Raw genomic sequence first — 26,084 nt, 5'->3', positions numbered from 1 at the left:
CAACTCGACACAACACAAGAAAGGGAACATAAAAACTTGAATTCATAATATTATGCACCATCGTTATTTATAAACTTCAAAACACTCCCATGATACAACAAAGTCAAAATTCCTGTAATTAACAATATTGAAAGAATTCCTTAAACACTCGTTGAAACTGTTACAACTCGACACAACGCAAGAAAGAGAACATAAAAACTTGAATTCATAATATTATGCACCATCGTTATTTATAAATTTCAAAAAGTTGCAAACCAGAAGTCACTTATCATTTGAATAGTTATAACCTATTCAGGAGGTGCAAATCAAAAGTCACGTATTATCTTAATAGTTGTAACCTATTCAGAAGATGCAAACCAAAAGTCATGTATCATCTTAATAGTTGCAACCTAAAATGAAAAGGTCACGTGTGTATGTGTGTGTGTGTGTGTGTATATATATATATATAATAATATATTAAATAGGTGGTGGTAGTGATGAAAGGTGGTAGTGTTGGAAGACAGTAGCGATGATGAAAAATAGTAATTGTGGTGAATGTGGTGGTGAAAGGCAGTAGCGGTGGTGGAGTTGAAAGTCGACGACGGCGGCGGCGGCGAAAGGCAAAAGTGGTTGCGGTGGAAGGTAGTGGTGGTTTTTGAACTTGGAACATGAAGGTTTTTTAGGAAGTTGATTTTTAAAAAATATTTACTTAGGAATAGAATGGTCATTCTATAAGTTTAGTTGTGGAGTAATTTTTATTTTCAAGAATAGATTTTTATTTCAATTAAATAATCATTCCCATTTTAAATTGCATATCAAACAAATAAATAGTTAGAATGGACATTTCAATACTCCACACTAAACGTAACATTACTTTATACTTCGACAGTAGAAGATATATCATTTGGTTACGGTTTTTGATTTGCTTCAATTTAATACAATACTTTTAAAAGGCAAATAAGATATTACTAGACTAAATATTAATTATAATACTAATCTACCACAAATATTACATGACGTGTATATCAATCCCTTGTGTGCACTATCATCTAGGCTAATGAAAAATACATTGACCATTGACTAAATTAAGGCCACGTTATTAAAGTAATACATTAATCAAATTACTATTATATACACAATTTTTACATTATTTTTAAAAAAGGCGTAAGATTAAGTATTACAAATCAATTCAAAAATACTTTATCTTCATCAGACAGCAACTACTTTAATATATAGTTATATGCGCACCTATTTAACATTTGAACTTTTAATTAAAAATAAAGACATATATACGCATGAAAGGGATGGAGTTTGTAAATTACCCATTACATCCTTTAATGTGAACATAAGGTTGTCACATGGTATGAAATGCTAGGACATCTACAAAATAAAATAGAGTAATTGTACCCATCTTGAAAGGAATTTAATTTTTTATTCCCAAAAAACAACTCTCCATTCATTTATACTCTTTTAAGTATTTCCTCTACTTGCTACCATTTTTTAACTCTTACAAAACAACGTTATTATTGAACAATTGGGATACCGGATACAAATATATATATATATATATAAAAGAAAATACAATATATTGTTTATAACCTTTCACTGCAGCTTCCTTCTTTGCATTATCAACCTCTTCTTAAGGATTTGAGATTCTAAATGTCTGAGATTGTTTAGACAGAGTCTAAGCAGACGTAAATAGGATTATTTGGATGTTTAGTCTAAGCCTAGATTTGGTTAAACAAATCTAGAAGCACGGCAGACTCGGTCAATTTCTCGAAAGTTTCAAAAAATCTGCAAGCCAGTGTCTGGAAGGCGGTTATGATAATACCCAGACAGGACAGGATATCAACTTAGCCTATGATATCATCCTATTTACGGACTAGTATTGTTTGGAGAAAAATCAGGTCAGATCTGTGATTTGAAACTTAATTCATACAAATCATATACGTGTCTAATTTACTTTTCTTTCATCTTTTGTTTAATTAAAAAAATAAAGTAGAAGAAGCAGAAGAAGAAGAAAAAGAAAAAGACATAACAAACGCACTAAAGATAGAATCATACTGCACACGCAATTGACTTGCTTAGAGAATAGAGACGAGTAAAACAGAAAACCAAAGCGTAGGTTTTTTGTTTTCTTCTTTCAAAAATAAATATCTATTTACATTCAGAATCCATGAGCATTAATTACTAAATATGTGCAAGGCAGTATAATATGCAAACCTTTTCTTTTATCTCTCTATATATTATATAGTATATATATTTATATATATATTGCCTAATGAAACTATATATAGGTATATAACAAATTGTAGGCTTGTAGTAACATAAAACAAAATTTAGCTTGTAGTGAGTTGTATATACTAACAAATTTAAGAATCTTGGAAGTTATTTTAAATTTTTTTTTATAATTATTTTTATATTTAAAAATAAAATAAAAGTTTTTTTTTTTATTTTTTATTTTTTATGATGAAAATAAGAGTCGGTTTTCTGAATGCAGTTGGATGACACAGATTTGACACTTGCCCTTCCAATAGAATCCGAATGCAGTTGGATGACACAGACTTGAAACTTGCCCTTCCTATAGAATCAAAGTCAAATGAAGTAACTTCCTTTTTATGACCCCATTATAAAACCAGACAAACCGAGAGACAGACGTTCACCGAACCCTCTGACGCTCTCTTCTTTCTCTCTCTAAAAATAAACGGAAAGTCCGATATGCAGGCATGCATTTTTAATCGCCACATTTTTCGTTTTTGCTTTTTCATATTGCTCTAAGAACCCTAACACTCTTTCTTTTTTTTTTCTCTCTCTTCAATTGCAGAGAAACAATTTCCTCTGCATCAAGGTTCTCTTCATCACTGTTTGCCTCTTGGGATTTTCTTCTAGTCTCAAGGTACTCCCATTTAATTTCTTTTCCCTGAATCCATTTTCAAGATCGAGTTATTTCTTCTGCAAAATTAATCGTTTCTTCTCATCACAGATCGGCGAGACCTGTTCGGAATCTTCCGATAGTACCTGCGACACCGGATTACACTGTCTAACGTGCCCTGCAAATGGCAACACCCGTCCCAGATGTACTCGCATTCAACCACTCAGTCCCACATCAAAGGTAATACAAAATGCACAGTATATATATATATATATATATAATTATATGTAATTGATTTTGTGTTATGTGAGTTGATGATATAGGTGAAAGGTCTAGCGTTCAATAAGTACTCATGGCTAACGACCCACAACTCGTATGCTATAACCGGGTTCAAGTCGGGGACCGGATCTGTTATTCTCGCTCCGACGAATCAGGAAGATTCCGTTACCAGTCAGCTTCGCGTAAGTGATTTATTTATAAGAAATACTATTTCAATCTCTGTGCCACCTGAATGTTTGTTTTCGCCGGAAATTTCTCATGGCTTACCATGTAAGCAGCACTAGGATTTTTTTTGGGTCAATCAACCCAAATTTTTAGGAGACGAATTAACTTGATTACCCTTGATTTCTCGCATTACCCTTTATGCCCTGTTTGTGTGCGCCAGACCTTTTAGGTTTATGAAAATTGCTGATTTTTGTCTTTTAAGCATGTTACTCTTAAACTATTTTTTATTTTATTGTTATTATTATTTTTTTGAAATTTGAAATGACATGTAATTACAAGTTTGAAAATAATTGTGCGCCAACTTTTGCCTAGCTTAAAGAATAAGCATCCCATCCCATCCCATCTTACCTACCTGTATCATTGCACATTGTTCAACGGAAATGTGTTAGTATTATATCCTGTTTATGATCCTAGATATATTCGTTTTATATTTTTAAATCTTATTTTGTTCAATTCAAAAAAGCATATTTTATACTTAATTTTGTTCTTCAGTTCCAATTGCCAACTAATCTTGCACTTGGGTTAAAAAGTGGTGCAAAGCCTATACACTCTTTTATGCCGACTGTAGTTCTTGTTTGGAATCTACAGTGGTTAGAACTCAATTTTTTACAACTCTACTTTTTTATGTCTGTATGTAAAACGTGATTTTTTTAAAAAAAAATTTTATTTGAACTTTGAATTTATTGTTTAATCAAACAATACTACCTTGATTTTTATATGGGATGTTGTGAAAGGTTGATCTATATTCTATACCCTGTTCTAGTCGATTTCCCCCCCCCCCCCCCCCCCCCCCTCTCCAAAACTCTAAATTTAAACAAGGTGAATCTTGATTTAATTGAAAGTAGGGTGCTAAGAAATGTGTTTCTTGTAGAATGGAGTTCGAGGACTAATGCTTGATATGTATGACTTCAACAATGACGTCTGGTTATGCCATTCCTTCGGTGGGAAATGTTACAACGTTACATCATTTGTAAGTGTGACAGTAGTGGTATTTTTCAATTCATTGTATGTGTATGCTTTTAACTCACCTTTCTTCTTATGGTTGATTATTTGTGACATTCCCTTCCAGCAACCTGCTATTAATGTGCTCAAAGAGATTCAAGTGTTTCTGGATGCAAACCCAACAGAAATCATTACCATTTTCATTGAAGATTATGTGACATCCCCACAGGGTTTAACAAAGGTTTTTAATGCATCTGGCCTCAGTAAGTACATGTTTCCATTGTCTCGGATGCCTACAAATGGTGACGATTGGCCTACAGTGGATGATATGGCCCAAAAGAATCAACGTTTGGTGGTTTTCACCTCAATCTCGTCTAAGGAGGCTTCTGAAGGGATTGCATATGAGTGGAGATATGTTGTAGAAAACCAGTGTGAGTTATTTTTCACCGCCTCTTAAAACCCTTAGGGGTGCTGATAAAATGCAATATGTTGAGAAAATAATTTGCACAAGACTCATCAGTGATTGGGAGAGTTGTGATGGAATTATCATTGTGCCCAAATTTTATTAGACAGTTAGTTGAAAATTTTCTTTTAAAGACTTATTAGTTGTTATGCAGTCCGAAGGACGGTAACATCAGTTAGTTCAAAGGAGTATTTGACATCGTTAGTTGATAGCTTATATCTGTCAATTGTTGAGTTCCATTTAAAAACTTTTCGCAGAGATTTAAACTACAACCACCAAAAACTGAGAATTTTCTCTGAGTAATATTTTATCGTGGCTGAAATTGCAGATGGAGATGGTGGGATGAAAGCTAATTCCTGTCCAAATCGTGCTGAATCGTCTCCCATGAACACGACAACAAGATCATTGGTTCTTCAGAACTATTTTCGCTCAAATCCCAACTTAACAGAAGTTTGTGCTGATAATTCTGCTCCATTAACTAGTATGGTGACCACTTGTTATGAAGCTGCTGGCAAACGGTGGCCAAACTTCATTGCTGTTGATTTTTACCAGGTCTTGGCCGATTTCTTTGCAGATTTTCTTTTTAACATATTCTTCATTCCTGTTAGAGAATTTTTGCTGAATTTATTCGCTCGTTAATGTAGAGAAGTGATGGTGGGGGAGCCCCAGAAGCTGTGGATGAAGCAAACGGTCAACTGACTTGCGGTTGTGGCAACATTGCCTATTGCAAGGTATGCTGCTTTCCTGTTCTTTCACTTTGCCAACAAATTTGGCATCTTAATGATCTCCCAATTATTGAGTACAATCTCAAGTACTTAGTTAAATTCTCGAATTCTTAAAAATGATTGCATGTGATTGTATTTTCCTTTTCTTTTTTTTATTGGGGGTTGTTAACCGGCATTGTTTTATAATTTTGTAACATTTAAACTTGTTTTGTTAGGAGTAATATTTATTCATGGAAATTCCTGTCTTTTGAATTATTGTTGTCCCAAATAAATTTGAAATTCTAAAGCATTTTAAATTTATTACTTCCAAGTTTTCAAAATTACCTTTGTATTTGTCGGAGACGTGCACTTGTAAAATTCTTGTGTTGCAAAATTGCACTTTTTGAATATGAGCATAAAGAGATGCAAAGAAAAGTAGTCCAGACTAGTTAATTAATCAGACCACCAACTAATAATGGTACCTAATACGTAATGCTTTGTTGTAATTACCTAAACCATTTGGGTGTTGGTGGGTGCACTATGTGCAGAAGATAAGACACAGATAATATGGAAATCTTATAATCAATTGAAAGGTACTTGGAATGTTTCAACCTAACATTTTATAACCAGTGACTTTTTCAAATGTGCGCAGACAAATGCGACTTTTGGCACTTGTGATGTCCCTGTGATTTCACCTCCACCTCCGGCAGCAGATACATCTCAAGGTGGAACTTCGCAAGAACCCAGTAATGATTCTTTGAATAGCAGAACAGTCAAAGTGCAGTTTTTGATTGGGGTAGTTTTTACCACCTCTCTCTTACTGTTGTTATGAGATAGTAATTGTTAGAACGTGTTTGTAAAATTTATTCTCTTGTTTTTTCATTTTTTGTACCGCGTGTTTGTTAGTTTTTCCACCCGCTTTCTTTTTATTGATTTTGTATTTTTTTTCTATTTCAATTTAGCTTTGTTCACGAGTCTTGTGGCTCCGAGTGATTGATAACTTATTTTTTGTATATATAAATGCCGCCAAATTTGTTGTTCTGGTGAGTTGTGACTGATTGAGATACTCACCTTAGGGCAAAAGCCGTCTGGCTTAAGGAGCTGCTCAATAAAATTTGAGGCCTTGGACAAAAAAAATAAAGTGACCTTCTAATTAAATCTGCCTATATATTTATACCAGTAATATGATGGTGATTTTTAAACCTATCATTAAATATAATTCAAACTCTAATTCCATTGTTAATTAATTGGTTATGTGTTTTTTTATAGTCACATTTAACAATATAAATAAAAATTATAAACAAAATATATAATTTTATGATAACAAAAATTAATAAAACTATAAACTATTTTAAGTTATAGAATAATAGAAAGCTATTTTAAATAATTTGGTCTAATGCTCTAATAAATTCTTTAATAAAATATAAGTGTATTCAAAATCTTCTTACAGAGTGAGATTGTGAGATTGTAAATTGTAACAGTGGAGAAGATGAAAAAAAAAGGAAAAAAAAAAAACCTAATGAGAGAATAGAAAAATATATAAGGAGTAAGAAAATAAAAGTTAATACGAGTCTTAAAAAAATATAGAAAGTTTTACCAATTTTTACTTAAATATATATATAATATTCTGCGTGTGTGTATATATGGTGATGTAATGAGGATTGGAGAGGGCAAAAAAATTAAATTAAATTAAAAAAAAATAATAATAATAACAATAATACAAGGATAGAAATATTTTGGGCACACTATTAAATTTTGTATTTGTTAAGGTTTAATATAAGAAAATAAAATATTTAGGTAAGTTATAATATATAAAGAAAAAAAATTTGGGAGGAAAAAGATAAAAAAATATAAATCTTTTAGATTAACTGTCAAACTTCTCTATGCGTTAAAATTTAATAATTAAAGCAAATATTATAATTGTTTTAGGAAAGTTGTAATATATAAAGAAATAAAAAATTATGAAATCTTCTTATTGATTGGGGCCTTAGGCAACCGCTTAACTCGCGTAAGGCTACAGCCGCCCTGGCTTATTAATCTACGATTCCTCAAATATATATATATATATATATTATGATTGAAAATTTAATGAATTTTTAAAATTTCAACATTTTTTTCTCTTTCTAAGTTGCTTTTCAGATTACTTTATAGAGCAATACAGTGCCCCCAAAAGCCAAAAGCAGTAGAGGATGATGTATAACCGGCTATCATGTCATCACTAATCTCAGAAAATGATAATTTGTGAAAAAATGAGGATGATGTATCATGACATCCTAATCTCAGAAAATGATAATTTGTGAAAAAATGATAAAAGTAGGATAATAAATCAATTACGGCAGGCGCAGGTTGGAGCGAAACCCAACACAACCCAAAATTGAACATCTGTTTGTGAAAAAATATATATATATTGGGTGCAAACCTATAATATTCAGAAATTTTTGTTGTTCCAAGCATAAACAACTACAAATTTAGTTTGATTTTTGAATGCCAAATGTGTACGTTCAAGAGCATGTTAGACTTCAAACACTACAGAAACGGCAGCAACCTGTGAGGTTGATCGACCCACATTCCCTGAATGGAATGTTTAAAACCAAAAGAGAGTGTTATGACATTGTATTAAAATATCCATTTGCACCAGAAAGTATTAAATACTTTGTAATACCGGAAAAAAATCTTCTTCAGTTATTTTTTCATTGGACAACGTCCAGTGAATATCTAATGATAGTGATTAACGTCACCTCCTCAACATAACCTTGTCATCGCCAAATGTTAAAAACAAAAATTTACTTTTGTTTTATCATATATACGAATACCATGTTTTTAGTTATACTTTATACAATGTATTATTAAACAAATATCACTCTATGCGTTATATTTTACAAGTATAATAATATATTATTATACAATTTAACTTTACATTTTTTTAAAAATTAAAATGCATTTTTTACTTCTTCTATTATGTGTGGGAAATAAAAATAAATTGTTGGTTCGCGGAAATTTTTTTTTTTTCTTCTTCACTTTTGTTCTTCCCTCTATCTGGTAAAATGTCTGTTCTCCTTCCATGATAGGTCTGATTTTGTTTATTTGAAGAAAGAGCTCATTAATCACCAAGCATTACTTATCCAATGCGTTCTAAATTTGCTTTACGTTTGGTTTGATTTTGCTTCTTTCATACTTAAATTTGATGTGATAAAGTTTTAATTTCATTTTGACAGGAAGTTGACTATTTTGGGGAAGGGTTTTGTTCTTTCTTTTTTTGAGACTTGTAAAGTAAAAGTTAAATTCATTAAACAATGTAATATATATATATATATATATGAAAAATGATATGAGAACAAACCAAACAACCAAATAAGGCCAAACTTAACATGGCTCGGATACGTCAGATTATTTCCTAAAAGTATAAATGTGTGAGACGTTCCTATCTTTTAGTTTATCTCTTCTTGCTTCTTATAATTCTCAGTTTTTTTTCTCTATTTAATCTTATCTTAATTGATTATGTTTTTGTCTCTCTCCTTTTGATTTTACAAAATTGAAGATAAAAAAATAAAATAAAATTTCTTTATGCTTTGACAATACGGAAGGCACAAAACAACAAACAAAAAAGGGTGTAAAATATATATATATATATATATATATATATATATATATATATATATATATATATTGTTCTTGTCGTTCAAAATTTGTATCCATGAAAATCTCAACACAGAAACTTTAAGAAGATTTACCTGTTTCTTTTCTCTCAATCATATTTTTTTTCTTTAAATATATTTTCATTAGGTAAGAGATTAATGTATCTTGTAATGGCAGCTCTTATGCATATTTATTTATAAAAAAAAACTCTCTTTGCATATTTTTCATTGAGAGATTTCTTCTTAAAAGATTTATGAATCATAATTTTAAGAGAAGAGCAGGTGATCTTAAAAAATGAGAGAGGATAAGAAGGTATTTATATTCGTTGCCTTGTTTGGAGGTATAATCTTACATGAATTTTAAGTCTTCTCTTTATAATACTTTTGATATGTTTATACGTTCCATTCAAACATTTGGACCCACTTTCAGGCAAGAATTAATCTCTTGGAGTTCATTATAAAGGAGAAATTTGACCACTAAATTTCGAGAGAAATGATAGATAAGAATAATTGACGAAGAACTAAGGAAGAGTAGAAAGAGAAAAAGGAAAAGACAAAAGTTGTATGTGTAAATTGAAAGCTTGGTAAATATGATTTAATTGCCAAGTTAACTTTTTTATGGACCAATGCAACGAGGGAGTAATTGGGAATTTTTAATTTTTTTTATGAGTATTTAATACTTTCTCCATCTGCACATATTTAGAAATTAAAGTATTGAAATATTTCCATTTTAACCATGAACATAGATGTCTGTTACTGTTATTAGGGAACAGAGGACCAAATTAAACAAAACTAGTAAATGAGAAAGTTCATGTGAATGTCTAGCAAACACCATTTCCCCAAGCCATCCAAAAACATTACCACCTAATTAATTTTGTAAAGATGCGATCACTGCGGTGCTTCTAATCAATGAGTGCACGCTTTTATAATAAATAGCTTCGGAGTGTTGTAAATCTTCTCTCATTCATTTTGATGTCATGTCACGGAGTGAGGAATTTATTTTGAAGGTGATAATATGAGTCACAAACGTATTTAGGGACAGATGCACATTCATGGTAGTGGGGGCAATTGTCTCACTAATTTTTTTTTTTGTTTATAGTAATTATCCTTATAACTTGTTTATTTTCAGTAATATACGCATTAAATATTACGTATGTCCCTCATGAATTTTTTTAAAAAATGTACTATTGTCTATGTCCCTCATGAATTTTTTAAAAAAATGTACTATTGTCCCTCTTACCTTACATCTTGGTTAACGTATTAATCACTATGACTAAATTTTGAGGTGATTAAAAATTTTTTATTATTTTTTTCATTAAAAATTTTTAGTGAACTAAAACCCCTACCATTTAAAAGTGTTTTCTTTTTGTTAGTAGTACTAAATAAATACAGTATTAAAAAAAGAAGAAGATAAAAGCATTTTTTAGTGGTTCCCCAACAATCCCCGCTTATCTAATTTACACAAATTAGGATTGGAATATTGGGCCGGATTGAAATGGAATTGATTGCAAGTGGCGGAACTGCGTAGTGAGTGTTGTTGGTGCCTGGCCCAACATTTTGAACCGGCAATGAAATAGGGCTCCACTAGAAAATACCACATTGGCGCGAAAACTACAGAGTTCCCGCCATTTATAGCATCCAAATCATTCCCTCTCACTGAGTGCGAGATTTAGAGAGAAAAAGAGCTTCACTGAGGTCGAGATCCATAGCGAGAGATGGAGGAGGAACAACCAATGGTCGCCGGAAGACGGAGGAACAGAGGAGCCGGCGCGGCAGCGCGAGCTGACGCCCTAGAGCGTCTCAAAGCTATCCGCCGCGGAGGCCGACGCTCCGACGGTGGCGGGTTCCAGATCAAAATGGAAGATCCCATCTACGACACCGTGGAGGAAGATGAGTACGATGCGCTGGTTGCGAAGCGTCGAGAAGAAGCTCGAGGGTTCATCATTGACGACGATGGTCTTGGCTACGGAGACGAAGGGCAGGAAGAGGATTGGTCTCAAACGGGTCTCCCTCCGTCATCAGATGAATCCGAAGGTGAATCAGAGAAACCCAAGAGGAAGAAGGCGGAGAAGAAGGACCCGCCACCCAAAAAGCCCTCTGCTTTATCGGCTGCCGCGGCTTTAATGGGTAAGCAACGACTCTCTAGTATGTTCACTTCTTCAGTTTTCAAGAAGAAGATGGACGATAAGACAAAGAATTTGTCATCTGATAGCATTGTTGATGATGTAATTGCGGAATTCGCACCCGATGAGGCTGACCGAGAGAGGCGACGGAGGGTACAGCCATCTTCTTTGTCGGGTTCCAAGATTTTTGCGCCAATTGATATGGTTACTTCCGTCAAGATTGAGAAGCCACCTGTTGATTGTGTTAGTTTGATGGCTAGGCCTGAAATCACCTGTGTTACTACGAATAGTGATTATGTGTTCGATAATGTGCAAAAATATGATATAATTGAGGAAAGGGATTCGTCCAAGGAATTTGAAAATGGGAAAGATTTGAACATTGAAATGTGTAGGGAGACTCAGAAACCAGAGACAAAATTGCACGAGTCCTCAACAAAAGGAAGTGCCGTTGAGGAGAGTATGCCTAATGGCATTGAAGTGAAGTCAGAGAAGAAGGAAGAGGTATATACTCTAAATGCAAAAATCAAGGAGGAAAAGGACCCTAAGTTGAGTGCGACTTTTGGGTGGCAGGCAGTGAGGAATGCAGGAAATGGGTCTATCTCTTGCAATGGAGTAGAAACAAACCCTAGTTTTAGCTGCGAAGAAAAACTGGATTTCGAGTTGGATTCTGACGGCTCACTGCCTTTTTACATACTTGATGCTTATGAGGAGAACAATGGTGCTAATATGGGCAATCTCTATCTCTTTGGCAAGGTATCTTCTCTTTTCCTTTTCTCCCACTTCAATTTGACATTTCTCAGTATATTACAATGTTTTCATGGTACATGTGTTAAGATTGATACACGAACATGACTAATTCATTTATAATTTTATTCAGAATATGTTGAAAACACTGTGTCGTCACTGGCTTATTACTTATATGTAGGTAGTTTAATCTTGTTTTTCTTCTATTATCTGTAAGTTATTTGACGAGATTTTCAGATATAACTATGACTAGCTGCGTACCTACTATGAGAGTTGATGAAGAATTAATTCAACTAATGTAAACAATATACTTGGCACTATAGTAGCATTTTGTTGTTTTTTTCTTTCACCCATGGGCATTTGATCTCTGCAGTTGGATTTTTTTGGTAGGGCAGTAGGATATCATGTATGACTTTAAGATATAGCTAAGCCAGCAAGTTTTCCCATAGGTCTAGATGGTAGAAGTTGATATGTGTTTCAGTCTGGCTGTATTTTGAGTTTATGAACTCGTTTTTGGTAAAAACATAAGAAACCATATGCAAAACTGGCTAATTCTACGTATAATATAGGTATAGATAGCTTTTCTTTGTTCCATTTAAGTGCGTGCTTGGCACGTCTTCATATTACTCACATGCGTCAGTGATAGTTGCAAATCCTGAAACAAACACTTGAATCAAGGAGTGAAAAATGCCACTTTCATGAAGCCTTAGCTCAAGAAACATGCAAGAACTTATCTGACCTCAACGATTCTCGGTTTCTCAGTGGCATGATTATGGACCTTGAGAAAGATAATATGTTTCAAACATTGGTAGCATTTTGGTGCTGGATAGTTTTAACTCTTTAAACCTGTGACTTGGCATGTGTATGTGCTCAATTATCATGATGGTTGACAGTCTCTCATTTCAATATAGGTCAAAGTAGGAAGTACATATCACAGCTGCTGTGTGGTCGTAAAAAACACGCAGAGATGTGTCTATGCAATCCCAAAATGTTCTTTGTTTCAGAATGACATGATTATGAAGCTTGAGAAAGATGCTGAAAAGTCTAGAATTTCTCCTACAGCTTTCCGTACAAAGCTCCAGGTATATTTATAGCCACAGCATGCTCACATTTTTTTTTTTTCAATTTTTTTTCGCATTTTGTGTTGATTTGCTTCCATTCTTTGATTTGCTAGGAGATGGCATCGGGATTAAAGACTGAAATAGCAAAGCAGTTGTTGGATCGTAATGTTTCAAGTTTTAGCATGGCACCTGTTAAGGTTTGCAGATTTAATTTAATCAATTTCATATGTCAAGATGTATTCTATAACTAACATTTGTACCATTTAGTTTTGTCATAAAATTTTCTCTTTATCTTTTATTTTACCGTTGTTGCTCATTTATTGTGTTGCTTGAACATGTTGTAGAGGAATTATGCATTTGAGCGATCAGACATAGCTGTTGGGGAGAGTTACAACCTCAAGATCAATTATCCATTTAAGGTATTCTGCTCAATTTTAAAATTAAACAAGTTATTTTAGACCATTCATTACCATGTTAAATCTGTCAATTGGTTATACGATTTCCAAAAATTGAAATTCAGATATCCATCATTGCAGGACCCACCACTTCCCTCAGATCTCAAGGGAGAAACTTTCTCTGCTTTACTTGGCACTCATTGCAGGTAAGTAACAAGAGCTGGTTCTCCATGCCTGTTGTTTCTTGTACATGTCATATTTTGAATTGTTTTCTTTCTGAATATTTTTTTACTTTTAGCATACCTCTGTAAGTATGGACTTCTGATAGCACAGACTACAGACTACCTCTTTATTGATCCATAAGAACAGCTTATTTAGGATTTTGTACTTCACAAATTTAGTCATCAGCTGCATATGATGAGAGTTTCTGATTTGTGCCTGTGATTCCTTGAGATGCTCAGGAAGAACGCATTTCCTATTTTACCTATTTCACAAACAGTGCAATATTGATTTGAGAAAGGAATGAAGATGGACAGATAAGTAGATGGAATGGTTTGTGCAATTAGCTGTATTGCTCAGCGACAAACCACAAACCTGATGTCCTTTTATTCATATGGTAAAGTATTGTTTCTAGGCTGATTTCGTGATAACAATGGAAGAATCTGTTCATGGTCAGTCAACTTTTGAATATGGATGAGTGCCTATTTTTTCAATTTTTTACCTACCAAAATAATAACTTTTTCAGAAAAAAACTCCCCTTTTTGTTTCCCTATTATTATTATTTTTTTAATTTTTTTTGTTGCTATAATTCTCATCATATCAAATTTTATTTATGTTATCGAAAAGAGGAGAGAGCTTGAAAGTGGCCCTTCTGAAATTGACTTTCACATTTCACTAATCTACATATGTCGAACTTTTTATGCGTTATCACTTTAGAGTCCTGAAACAGCCTTTTATTTTTCCTTCATTAAGAAGATTAACCAATTAGAACTACGTGATAAATTTGGCTTCTTCCAAACTGGGGGTTGACTGATAGTTCTCCTAGGTTCAATACAAGTGCGGGGATCCCTTATATACTTGTTATGAGCTCAATGATCCTGCACTTCTCCAGTTAAGTTACTCTTCATAGTTTCCCGAACTATACTGGGAATAAGAAATATTAAACCTTGAAGTTCACTTTGCTCTTTTCTATTCAGGTGTGTAAATTATTTTCTTGTTAAATTTATTAACGTAGTGAAAATTCTTTTGGCATTATGTGTGCAGTGCATTGGAGCTTTTTCTTGTTAAGAGGAAGATAAAGGGACCTTCCTGGTTATCAGTTTCAAAATTCTCTGGCTGTCCAGCTCCTCAGCGTGTGAGTCTCCAAATTTTATGCTTGTGTTTTATGCCTTCTTGTAGTTCATTTAAACATATTATCAGTTGACAGTAACAGCTTAGTTTACATTCTGGTACAGGTAAGCTGGTGCAAATTTGAGGTTATTGTCAATAGTCCAAAGGACATACAAATTTCTACTTCCTCAAAGAATACAGCAGAGATTCCTCCGGTGGTTGTTACCGCAATAAATCTGAAAACTATCATCAATGAAAAACAAAATGTCAATGAAATTGTTTCCACATCTGTCATCTGCTGTCACAAGGCCAAGGTACTTCAGATTTAGTTTGTTGGTTGTATTGGTTACCACATGGTTAATTAGTCTTGGGTGGATGGTCTGGGTATAGTGCCAGGAAATCAAGGGCTTTGTCTCAGTCACCAGTCATTATGCATTTCTAAAGTGAACTTTTTTAGCAAGTTTACTTTGGGCATCAAATTAAGGTTCATAAAATATTTGATTTTTGAAAGAGTTCAAAGTGAATTAAACCTCATGAAATCCTGTTCCCAAAGAGTCAATTTCTTCTTTTTCTCCTTTGCATGTGGGCAGATTGACTAACCATATAAATGTTTTTGATACTAGAAATGTTATGTCTAGATTTGACTAATTGAATGGTTTTTGTTAGATCCATTGATTTGGTCCTAGGAAGCACAAACACTTGTACGAAGGAACCGTATCAGTGTCGCATTCATGTTAGACACCAACACTCCATGGACATGCGTCCGATGCTTCATGTATGTGTCCATAATTTAAAATTAAATGTAACTATTTTGGAATATTTCCCAGACACTTGGCCAACACTTCCAAGACATCCCTAATACAAGTCTTGTGAACACGTCTGGAGTAGCCATATTCAACGATCTTGGAAATAATATGAGCAAAGTGTCCAACTTTCTTCTTTAGAGAAATTGGCGTTATACACAAGGTTATATATTCATAATTGAAGCATACGATGATATCTTTTCATATAGAACAAAAACAATAATTGTAACGACAAAGTAGTGGAACAATAGCATATATGATATAACGATAATTACAATAATCGCATAACTCCATCTTCTAAATTATGTCAAAGTAACTCTAAGTATATAAATTAGAAATGAGTTAAAGTTTTTATAATAGTCTTACTCAATAGATATATCTAAAGTATTTATAGCTGTGCCTACACCATATTAGTGTCCTAATTTTTTAGGACTTAACATGTCAGACATGTCCATGTCTAAGGTTCACCTAGATACATCTAGTTTCATTGTCGTATGCATTCTACTTTAATCTAAGTTCAATGTAAAGTCAGAATCCAAATAGCGTTGGTTATGTTATTTATTTCTGCTGCAGTTGATGCTTGAACAGAAAATGTTAAATTGAATTAATTTCATTTAATGTAGTATCATACTAAGGCCAGCTGTTAATTATATGATTGGACCTTATAACAGATTGACACGCCCACATTAGCCTCAGAATGGACAAGGCCTGGTAATCTTAGCCATTTTACTGTCGTGCGTAAGCTTGAGGGGGGCATATTTCCGATGGGATTTACTAAAGAGGCCACAGATAGAAATTCCAAGGCTGGATCAAATGTCATCAGTTATGAAAGCAGGTATGTTTAATTTGTAAATTATGTTCATTGCCAACTGTTTCCTTTATCTGAGTGTCAACTTTACTGGTAACATTATTTGTTCCAGTTATAGGCATTGAAGTATTCGGTATCTTAACCTTTTTGTATAATACTGCAGTGAAAGAGCTCTATTGAACCGTCTGATGATTGAATTACATAAATTGGATAGTGATGTTCTTGTTGGACACAATATTTCTGGGTTTGATCTGGATGTTCTTCTTCACAGAGCTCAGGTGGGAATACTGATGCAAATCTTTTTACATATTAATGTATTCTATATACTCGTTGCTGTACCTTTAATTTTTAATAATCATGGATCGCATGCTGGGCAGTTTACATTTTTTATTTTTATCAATATGATGATAACTATAGTAACTTTAAGTCTGGTTAGAATCTGAGGCAAGGAAGATGGAATCCAACTGCTGACCAGATATATTTTCTATTTGATTTGTATGATGCCATTGAGTGAAGGAGGGGAGCAAAATTTCTACACTGAAAGGCCATCAGCCAATGTGTATACCCCTACACGTGGTGTGCTCGAGAGGGTGTGCTGGATTCATACCTAGCCTTGAACTTATATGCATAAAGTGGATGCTTTTGGACTTGAACTTGCATTCTCATGCGTGATAGCATGAGCTATATTTATTGCTTCAAGCAATGCCCTAAATTGCTTTTCATTGTTTAAAGCATTTGCCCTAAATTGCTTTGCTGTTGAGTTAAATGCTTTATTCAAACAGATCAATGGTTATACACTAGGTTTTTACAGTTTCACTATTTTTGTAACCATCAAACTTCACATTACAATTTTTTTTTTTTTTTTTGGCGTCTTCTTCATTGTCCTTCTCCAAATACAATTTGCTGTTGCCATGACCATCTGGTGTACTCATAATGGGCTGCCACTGTATCTTAGATGTCCATATATCTTTTACTTAATGATGCAGGCCTGCCGAGTGCCTAGTAGCATGTGGTCCAAAATAGGCCGTCTCAAGCGTTCTGTGATGCCTAAGCTTTCTAGAGGAAGCACCATTTTTGGGTCCGGGCCGAGTCCAGGGATTATGTCTTGCATTGCAGGCCGCCTATTATGTGATACATTTTTGTGTTCACGTGATCTACTAAAAGAGGTACAGTAGTAGCTGCTTGTTATCTCATGAAGGCCTTTGATAATCTCAGTATGATTTTTCAGATATGAAATCTGCCTTTTCCAGGTCAGTTATTCTTTGACACAGCTTGCAAAGACTCAGCTGAATAAAGACCGGAAGGAGATCGCTCCACATGATATTCCCTTGATGTTTAAAACTTCCGAATCCCTTATGGAACTTGTAGGTTCTTATGCATAATTTAGATATTTTGAATTACCGTCATGCTTTTTTTTCTGAATTGACATGGAAATATTGGATTTGATTAGTTTTTGTAGATTCCAATAGTAGTTTGTTAAATTACTGGACAGTTGAGAATATTGAGAAAATTCAAATTAAGAAAGAGAAATGAAGGATAGTATGTAAGATAGTACCATCTTACATGTTGGTTGGCTGCCATTTTTATTAATGAAAAATATTATGGTTGCCACAATCAGTGAGTTTAACTACTTTCAATGATTCCAAGGAAAAGAACGAAAAAAAATCCATTGCAGAGCAATGGACTATCATGTTAATACTAGCAATGCTCCCTTCTTGCTCCGTCTAGAGCAGAGCGTCATGATTCTATTAGTCTCTGACTCTCTGCTGACCAGATGAGCTAAAAGTGATGTAGTCTAGCTTTTTGGCTGAATGATCTTGAAATTTGTTTCTCTAGAGGATGGTAAAACTGTTAACTATGCCTATTATGGTTGGAAATTAGTACTGCTCTTTGATGCATCAGCACAATATGCTTCTGATGGTGTATGTGATATATTCAGATTGAATTTGGCGAGACAGATGCATGGTTATCAATTGAACTCATGTTTCATTTAAGTGTTCTTCCCCTCACGCGACAGCTAACTAATATCAGTGGTAACCTTTGGGGAAAAACACTCCAGGTGAATAGTTGCAATATTATTCCAATTATCTACTACTTTTACAAGTTCTGTTTGTGGACTTTACCTAGAAACTAAATATTATCTGTAAAATATGCAATTTCAGGGTGCCAGGGCACAGAGAGTAGAATATCTTTTGTTGCATGCTTTCCATGCAAAGAAATATATCGTCCCAGACAAGTTTTCTTCTCATCCAAAGGAATTAAAAGTGACAAAACGTAAACTGAATGGTGCTGAGGACAAAGAAATGGATGATTTGGATGTTGATAATGCAAATTTTGAAAATGAATCACCACAAAATGATAATAGGAAAGCTAAAAAGGGGCCTGCCTATTTAGGTGGATTGGTTTTGGAGCCAAAAAGAGGTCTATATGACAAGTATATATTACTTTTGGACTTTAATAGTCTCTATCCTTCAATCATTCAGGTTTGTCATATTTCCTCATTTCTCTTCTCGGTCCCTCCCCCCTCCCCATATTTGTTGATTTATATGTGCCATCGGTTGTCATTCTATAACCTTTTTTTATTATTCTCTTATTGTTTTGTGATATATATCAGTGCAGTTTTTTCGTAATATAAGATGTATATTCATACTAATCTTTTAACAGGAATACAATATATGCTTTACAACTGTTGAAAGATCTTTGGATGGATCATTTCCTCATCTACCATCTTCTAAAAAGACTGGAGTTTTACCAGAGGTAATAATACCTCATGATGCATTTTTATGGTAATTGAGGATAGTGGAACTTTGAAACTGTTTTGAATCCTTATATATTGCATCTCAATGAGCAATGAAAACTTCAAATTCTGATATCCAGTATATATAATAATATTAGGGGGGACAACTGTAATTTTAAGGGGAAAGGTTGAGATTAGGGTTCTTAGCTTCAATACAGTTTTATTATGATGAGAACCATGACTACATTTTTAAGGTTTACTTCTTAGTTTAAGTCGAAATAAAGTGGATTTGATACTCCAACCTTCATGTCAAGAACCATGCATTCCATGGTTCGTATCTCCTTTTGTGATTTTGAAAAAAACATTTAATATTATATATTAAGTTTATCGGACGTCCCGTCATGACAAATTTTTGTGTTTTCCTTTTCCTTCAGATTATTAGCTTACATATTTGTGAAGTAATCAATTTAACAATTAAGTTAATCAAAGGTCATGGGAAATGGCTGAATACTGGGAGCTACATAATTATGATTTTGATAAATCATTTAACTCTATCATGTTATATTATTTAAGCATCATTTGTTTCTTAATGGCTGGAAGATTTTGTCACCTTGCAGCTTTGTATTTTGGCATTTTTACGTTGTTGGTTTGACTTTCCAATAGTTTTAAAGATCATTTCTAAATCCATGATGAATCTGCTCAATGGGCTCGTTGAAGTACTTGTATAGCTTAATGTCTCAGTGGCATAGATTGCAAATTCTAAATCGATCAAATTACATTCTAGAAATTGAATAACCTTTCTTCATCACCATATGGAAAAATGCGGAGTAGATATGTCAAGTCTAACAATAGGCTACCTGTTAAGTGTACTACAGAGGCATAGTGGACAGTGTATACCTGATATACTAAGATATTTTTCTTTTTCTTTTATTTTATTTTGCTTTTGCTTTTGCTTTACTTCTTTTTTATGAGCATATTTACATTCAAAATTGTGGTTATGGTCACTTGTGTTGGGAAACTGAGATATTTGTTATTTTTACGTCTATGTTTGTGTTCTTAGTTTATCTTAGAAATCACAGGAATCAGATCTTGTTAGCTTTGATCTATTTATTGAAAATAGAATGAGATGCTGTTGGATAAAGCATGCATCATTACACTGAGTACCATGAAAATATAGAATATACATGGAAATACAAGATGATGTAAACCTTATGGCCAGCAAATTATTTTTGAAGAAAAAAGGGTTATTACTACTCCATTTCGGGAATTGTGCCATGCACTTATGTAAAGCATTACAATTTTCTTTCTGCAGAAATGAGAGAGAACAGACTTGCGTGTTACCTTTTGCTGGATCTTTTTCTTTTTATTATTACATAGTATAAGATGCAGCCTCACTAATTGTTTCTAAGATCTAATTCTGTTGAAAGCCATCAATTTATGGTTCTGTTCCTCTCATGAAATGCATAGCTTGACGGGTTCTTTGCATTTTGAACATTCTTTTGTAAGCAGAGCAAAGCAGTTCCTTTGTAATCCAAACTCTGCTAAATATAATTTTCTTTTGCGGTGGCATGTACCTTTTAGATGCCTTTCTTTTAGTAACAATGGTTTATACTATTCACATGGTTTTTGTAGTTACTGAAAAATTTGGTTGAAAGAAGGAGAATGGTAAAGTCTTGGCTAAAGACTGCATCTGGTCTCAAGGTTCAGCAGCTAGATATACAGCAGCAAGCACTTAAGCTCACTGCAAACAGGTCTGTGCTTAGCTGTGGTGCCTCATTTTCACATCTTTCACCATATCCTATTGTAGCTCTTTGTTTGTTGCTTTAATGGTCCTTTCTTTAATTTTCTCCCCAACCTAATTCGGCATGCAGTATGTATGGATGCCTGGGGTTTTCCAATTCCAGATTCTATGCAAAGCCACTTGCAGAGCTTATAACATTACAGGTAAGAAGTTTGCATTTTTCTGCTGAAATTGCAAAGTGACTTGCTCAAGTGGGCAAATTTTGGTCGAATATTGTATGCTTGTGATATTATTGAACATCTCTCTCTCTCTCTTCTTTTTTGCTGTGCAGGGAAGGGAGATCCTTCAAAGTACTGTTGACCTTGTTCAGAATCATCTAAACTTAGAGGTTACCTCTTTGTACTAAGATTCTGGAATTTTATGAATGTATATTTAATGTTTGTATCTGTGTTTCCACATTTGAGTCCTTAAATTGTTTTGGCTCCCATGTGTTATCTTGTATCTGGCAGGTGATCTATGGTGATACAGATTCAATTATGATTTATAGTGGACTTGATGATATTCCAAAAGCCAAAGCAATTGCAGGGAAGGTCATCCAAGAGGTTCGGTTCGGTTTGGTTATAAAATCGATTAAGTTTGTTTGAGATTCTCTCTGTACATGTTGTGCATAGTGTTTCCTCATTAATAGGTCATCAGTTTCTTTGCTGTTTTCTCGGCAGAGTTTCTCTGTTAAAATTCAACTAGGCAAATATGATTAAAAAATGTAGCAAATTTGCAATTTCTGCATCCACTATAAATTATATAATACACTCTTTACACCAAAAGATTTTTTGATGAGGGTTTAGATGACCCTAAGAATTTAATTTTTTTTTTTCTATTGCCTTCTCTAGTTGAACACAAGGACACTTTGTTACTTACTGGCATGCACATCTGTTGAACTGCTACATCATTTCAATAGATTTCTTGATGTTTTGTTGTTCTAATGCATATGTAACTTCCTTTCTATTACATTTTAGGTAAACAAAAAGTACAGATGTCTAGAAATTGATCTTGATGGCTTGTACAAGAGAATGCTACTTCTCAAGAAAAAGAAGTATGCAGCTGTCAAAGTGCAATTTAAGGATGGGACACCATATGAGGTGCTTCTTTGATATTTTTCTAGTTCTTTTTATAACTGGGTTTAAGATATCCCTTTCTTGACGCATGCCTGTGAATGCGCTTTGTTGGCACAGATTATTGAACGGAAAGGTCTTGACATGGTTCGTCGTGACTGGAGCTTGCTATCTAAGGAATTGGGAGATTTCTGTCTGAGTCAAATATTGTCCGGAGGGTACATTAAATTTACTTTTTTATATCGTTCTTTCCTTTTCTGTGTATTTGTGGTGAGCTGGTAATCCATGAAAGATAAGTTACTATTGTTTATACCTCATTGTTGACATGGCTCTTATACTTGCAGATCTTGTGAGGATGTTGTTGAATCAATACACAACTCTCTAATGAAGGTAAGATCACGACCTTGTGTGTAATTTCATCACCTTAATTTGAAATTTTGATGGTATTTGGTGCTACATTCTGCATAAAAGTACCGACAAGTTAATTGACCAGAAATTGTGACTGAACAGGCTCAAGCACTGTGACTTTGAGAATGCATGATTAAGGAATTTGCTTAAAACAGGAAATATTAGAAGGGAGAAACTTTTAAATTGAAACCTCTCTTTTGAAATGTAATTAAGCTGATCCCGGTTTTGAGCACATTTGATAAACAACCAGTAGGTGGTGTTTAACATATTCAAAATGCCTTGGGCTAGTAGATCTGCTATCTAAGCAACTCTCAATTGTATATTTAGCACTTTATAGGTTGAACTGGCTAGCCTAATCGTGCTTTAGAAAAGGTTGTTGGAGAATTTTATGGATTCAGTATGCATGCACATGTAACAGGTACAGGAGGAAATGAGGAACGGACAAGTAGCACTAGAGAAATATATCATTACAAAGTCATTAACTAAACCTCCAGAAGCCTATCCAGATTCCAAAAGTCAACCTCATGTTGAAGTGAGTCCATTTCATTTATTTGGCTAGTATTACCTTTTCATTTGAAAACATCTTTCATTTATATTATGGGGTTATTTTATAATTTATCCAGCCCGCATAACTGCTTGGGACAACATGTCAATGTGTCATTTTCTAGGTAGCACTTAGATTGAAGAAAAGTGGATACTCTACTGGTTGCTCTGCTGGTGATACAGTTCCTTACATAATCTGCTGTGAGCAGGTCTGTCATGCGGGTGTTTTCTGTTTTCTGCTATTATGGAACTGAATGTACTATAATGTAATTCCCAACATTTTGCAATATAATCTGTCATAACTAGTCTTTGTGCATGTTTATCAACAGGGGACTAGTTCAGGTACTTCAACAGGGATTGCTCAGCGGGCTAGACATCCTGATGAATTGAAAGGAGACAATGGAAAATGGATGATTGACATAGACTATTACCTGTCCCAGCAGGTCTTGCTTACAATTCATTAATCATTATCATGCATAGTTATTTACATTGGTTCTTCATTACCTCCATAGTCCAGCTTGCTTGAGAAAATCATTTATTCTTGTTGTACAGATTCATCCTGTGGTATCACGTCTGTGTGCGTCAATTCAAGGTACAAGCCCAGCACGTTTAGCTGATTGTTTAGGGCTTGATTCGTCCAAGGTAAATAGCATCTTCTCCCCAGAATGGCTTTTATATTTGGAGATAGAGGTTTTTTGCAGTGATAATATAACTAAAATCATAACAATGGGTTCTTTCAGTTCCAAAGTAAATCAAGTGAAGCTGTCAACGGTGATCCTTCCAGCTCACTCTTGGGTGCAGCAGATGATGAGGAGAGGTAAGTGTTTCTTATCTAAAAGATGCTATAATTGCTCTTCCATAATAATTTTTGAAAAGGTTTTGATATAACCTCATACTTCCATCGAGTTTGAGGGTATTTAACTTAATTTATTGATGTAAATCTCAATATATCATTATTCATGAAGGTTCCATAGATGTGTGAATAATAAATTTGGAATTATTTATGAAGCTCCCCGAATGAATCCAGTTGGGAAAAATTGTATTGCCTCGCACTGATTAATTACACATTTTATTCCTCAACTCCAAATAATTTTTCCTTGTCTAATCATTTTTTTTCCCCATCACTAATCTTCCTGATTTCTTTCTGATTATCATTCTGGCTTGTAGTTAAATTTTGGTTCCTTAGACTTGATGCAGTTGAATATAATAGATTTTCTCCAAAGAAAGAAAATATTGATGATCTGTGAACTGAATTGCAGATACCGGGGTTGCGAGCCTTTGACCTTATCATGTCCAAGCTGCTCTGGTTCTTTTGACTGCCCGACTCTGTTTAGTTCTATATGTTCATTCATCAGTGAAAAGCCAACAGATTCACAACCAGGGGAATCTACTAGCAATTTCTGGCGCAAATTGCGTTGCCCTAAATGTCCAGAAGAAGGTGATGAGGGTAGAATGTCTCCTGCATTGATAGCCAATCAGGTAATTCTTGACTTGGCCAATTTGGACTCAAGATTTGAGTGTGTTCAGAAAATTCAGAATGTGAAACCTAAGCCTCTATAAGCATTATGCTTATAATATCAAGTTCCACCTAAGTGATCTTAGTGGTAAATGTAATGACCACCTCATAATTTTTGGACTATCTTATCTCATTCTATAACCCTGGAGAGGAGAGCGTTTAGGTACTCAGAAAGCCTTAAAATCATGAATATACGTACATCCTATGTTGTTGCTGAATTTGTACCACCTTGCCGCCATAATATCTCCTGTTAATACTGGTGGAAGCCCTTTTATTATAGTGTTTGGTGTTAAACATTTGCTGAAATTTGTTGACTTCCTACATCTGTCAGGTCAAAAGGCAAGTTGAAGGGTTCATGTCAATGTATTATAAGGGCTTAATGACGGTACGTACTTGTAGATTATTGTGCTGAAAGTAAGATTGTTCTGCAGAGAATTTATTAGCTTATCAATAATTTGATTTAATTAATGTCAAATTTCTGTTTAGTGTGATGATGAAACTTGCAAGTATATTACACGTAGCCTGAACTTGCGAGTAGTTGGTGATTCAGAAAGAGGAACAGTATGTCCAAATTATCCTCGCTGTAATGGGCACCTTGTGAGAAAGGTTTTCACCTCACTCCCATAAACTCTAAAGAGTATGATTGTTCTTTTCAAAACATCTTTCTTTACTTACAAATTGGTAATGAAATTTACCTGCATCAGTACACGGAAGCAGATCTGTACAAGCAACTTACATATTTTTGCCATGTCTTGGATACCGTACGCTGCATTGACAAGGTTACTAATTCATTCAACTCTGTCTATTATTTCGAATTGGGCATCAGCATTCATTCCTAGGATAGTTAGGATGCCTTATTGGAAGTGAACAGTACTTGCATTTTTTTAATACTGTGGGAGTTTCAGGTAGAGGGTAGCATCAGAATACCCGTTGAGAAAGAACTGGCAAGAATCCGGCCACTGGTGGATTTGGCAGCGTCAACAGCACAGAATATCCGGGATCGGTGTGCCTATGGCTGGGTGCAGCTGAAGGACCTTATTGTCACAATTTGATTGCTAAAATGGCACACATCACTATGTTAGAAGTGAGGTGATTCTTATACATAGGCTCTGTGAAAATTGGATGTCAACGCTAGTCGATGCCTGAAATGCTTCATGTATTACTAATAAATAAATCCTTGGCCTACCTATTGAGGGCTACCCATGTAAATATTTGTTTCACTAATATTTCATGTGGCTGGCTGTATTAGCAATATTTTCATCCTTGGTCGATCATCTTATACATCATTCTGGTTATAACCAAGTCCAGTTCTGCTTAAATATTTCTGGTATATCCATTTCATGAAACTGTTATAAAAGCATCTATCAGTGAACTTTATATTTGGACGCTGTTTAATATTTCATTAGAACCAAATAATGGCTCCTTGAGCTCTATAATTGGTGAATGAATCTGCCAACACTTGAGTGCACTCGCCCCAAAATCAGAAGGATGAATATAAGAATTCGATACAGGAGGTTGGTGAAATTAGATGTTCAATATTTGTATAATCATGAGTTATATTTTACAACAATCCACCCAAATCCGTTCTGAATTCTTGGTAAAAACCTATTTTAAGTCGCTCATGGCAAATATAGAACTTTCTTGGAGTAAAAACCAAATTATTGG

General features: G+C 34.2%; 2 protein-coding genes across 2 annotated transcripts; both read left to right on the top strand.

The window, feature by feature from the left end:
* The first annotated feature begins 2,615 nt into the window (after positions 1-2,615).
* Positions 2,616-6,468, top strand: LOC132285657 (PI-PLC X domain-containing protein At5g67130). The gene is made up of 9 exons (XM_059787851.1): positions 2,616-2,703; positions 2,804-2,875; positions 2,963-3,091; positions 3,175-3,312; positions 4,227-4,325; positions 4,425-4,728; positions 5,089-5,312; positions 5,405-5,491; positions 6,117-6,468. The coding sequence occupies exons 1-9, from the start codon at positions 2,698-2,700 to the stop codon at positions 6,294-6,296; spliced, it is 1,239 nt and encodes a 412-aa protein (XP_059643834.1). The 5' UTR covers positions 2,616-2,697; the 3' UTR covers positions 6,297-6,468.
* Positions 6,469-10,584: 4,116 nt separating this feature from the next.
* On the top strand, positions 10,585-25,738 carry LOC132285108 (DNA polymerase alpha catalytic subunit). Its single transcript, XM_059787269.1, has 31 exons — positions 10,585-11,975; positions 12,878-13,048; positions 13,141-13,224; positions 13,372-13,446; positions 13,564-13,628; positions 14,686-14,776; positions 14,877-15,065; positions 16,226-16,389; positions 16,526-16,640; positions 17,349-17,528; positions 17,613-17,726; positions 18,302-18,421; positions 18,525-18,845; positions 19,027-19,119; positions 20,732-20,850; positions 20,971-21,043; positions 21,172-21,228; positions 21,350-21,442; positions 21,857-21,979; positions 22,073-22,170; positions 22,297-22,342; positions 22,779-22,892; positions 23,029-23,112; positions 23,233-23,346; positions 23,456-23,545; positions 23,644-23,720; positions 24,163-24,382; positions 24,751-24,804; positions 24,906-25,025; positions 25,124-25,198; positions 25,325-25,738. Exons 1-31 carry the CDS (start codon positions 10,815-10,817, stop codon positions 25,469-25,471), a joined length of 4,647 nt encoding a protein of 1,548 aa, XP_059643252.1. The 5' UTR covers positions 10,585-10,814; the 3' UTR covers positions 25,472-25,738.
* Positions 25,739-26,084: the final 346 nt, after the last annotated feature.

The sequence above is a fragment of the Cornus florida genome, unplaced genomic scaffold (genome assembly GCF_030987335.1).
Source record: "Cornus florida cultivar Cherokee Brave unplaced genomic scaffold, ASM3098733v1 CherokeeBrave_3.0.0_Hap2_Chr11, whole genome shotgun sequence".
In the NCBI taxonomy this organism is placed as follows: Eukaryota; Viridiplantae; Streptophyta; class Magnoliopsida; order Cornales; family Cornaceae; genus Cornus; species Cornus florida.
Note: the sequence above shows the minus strand (reverse complement) of the source record. Positions and strands in the feature narration are given on the sequence as shown.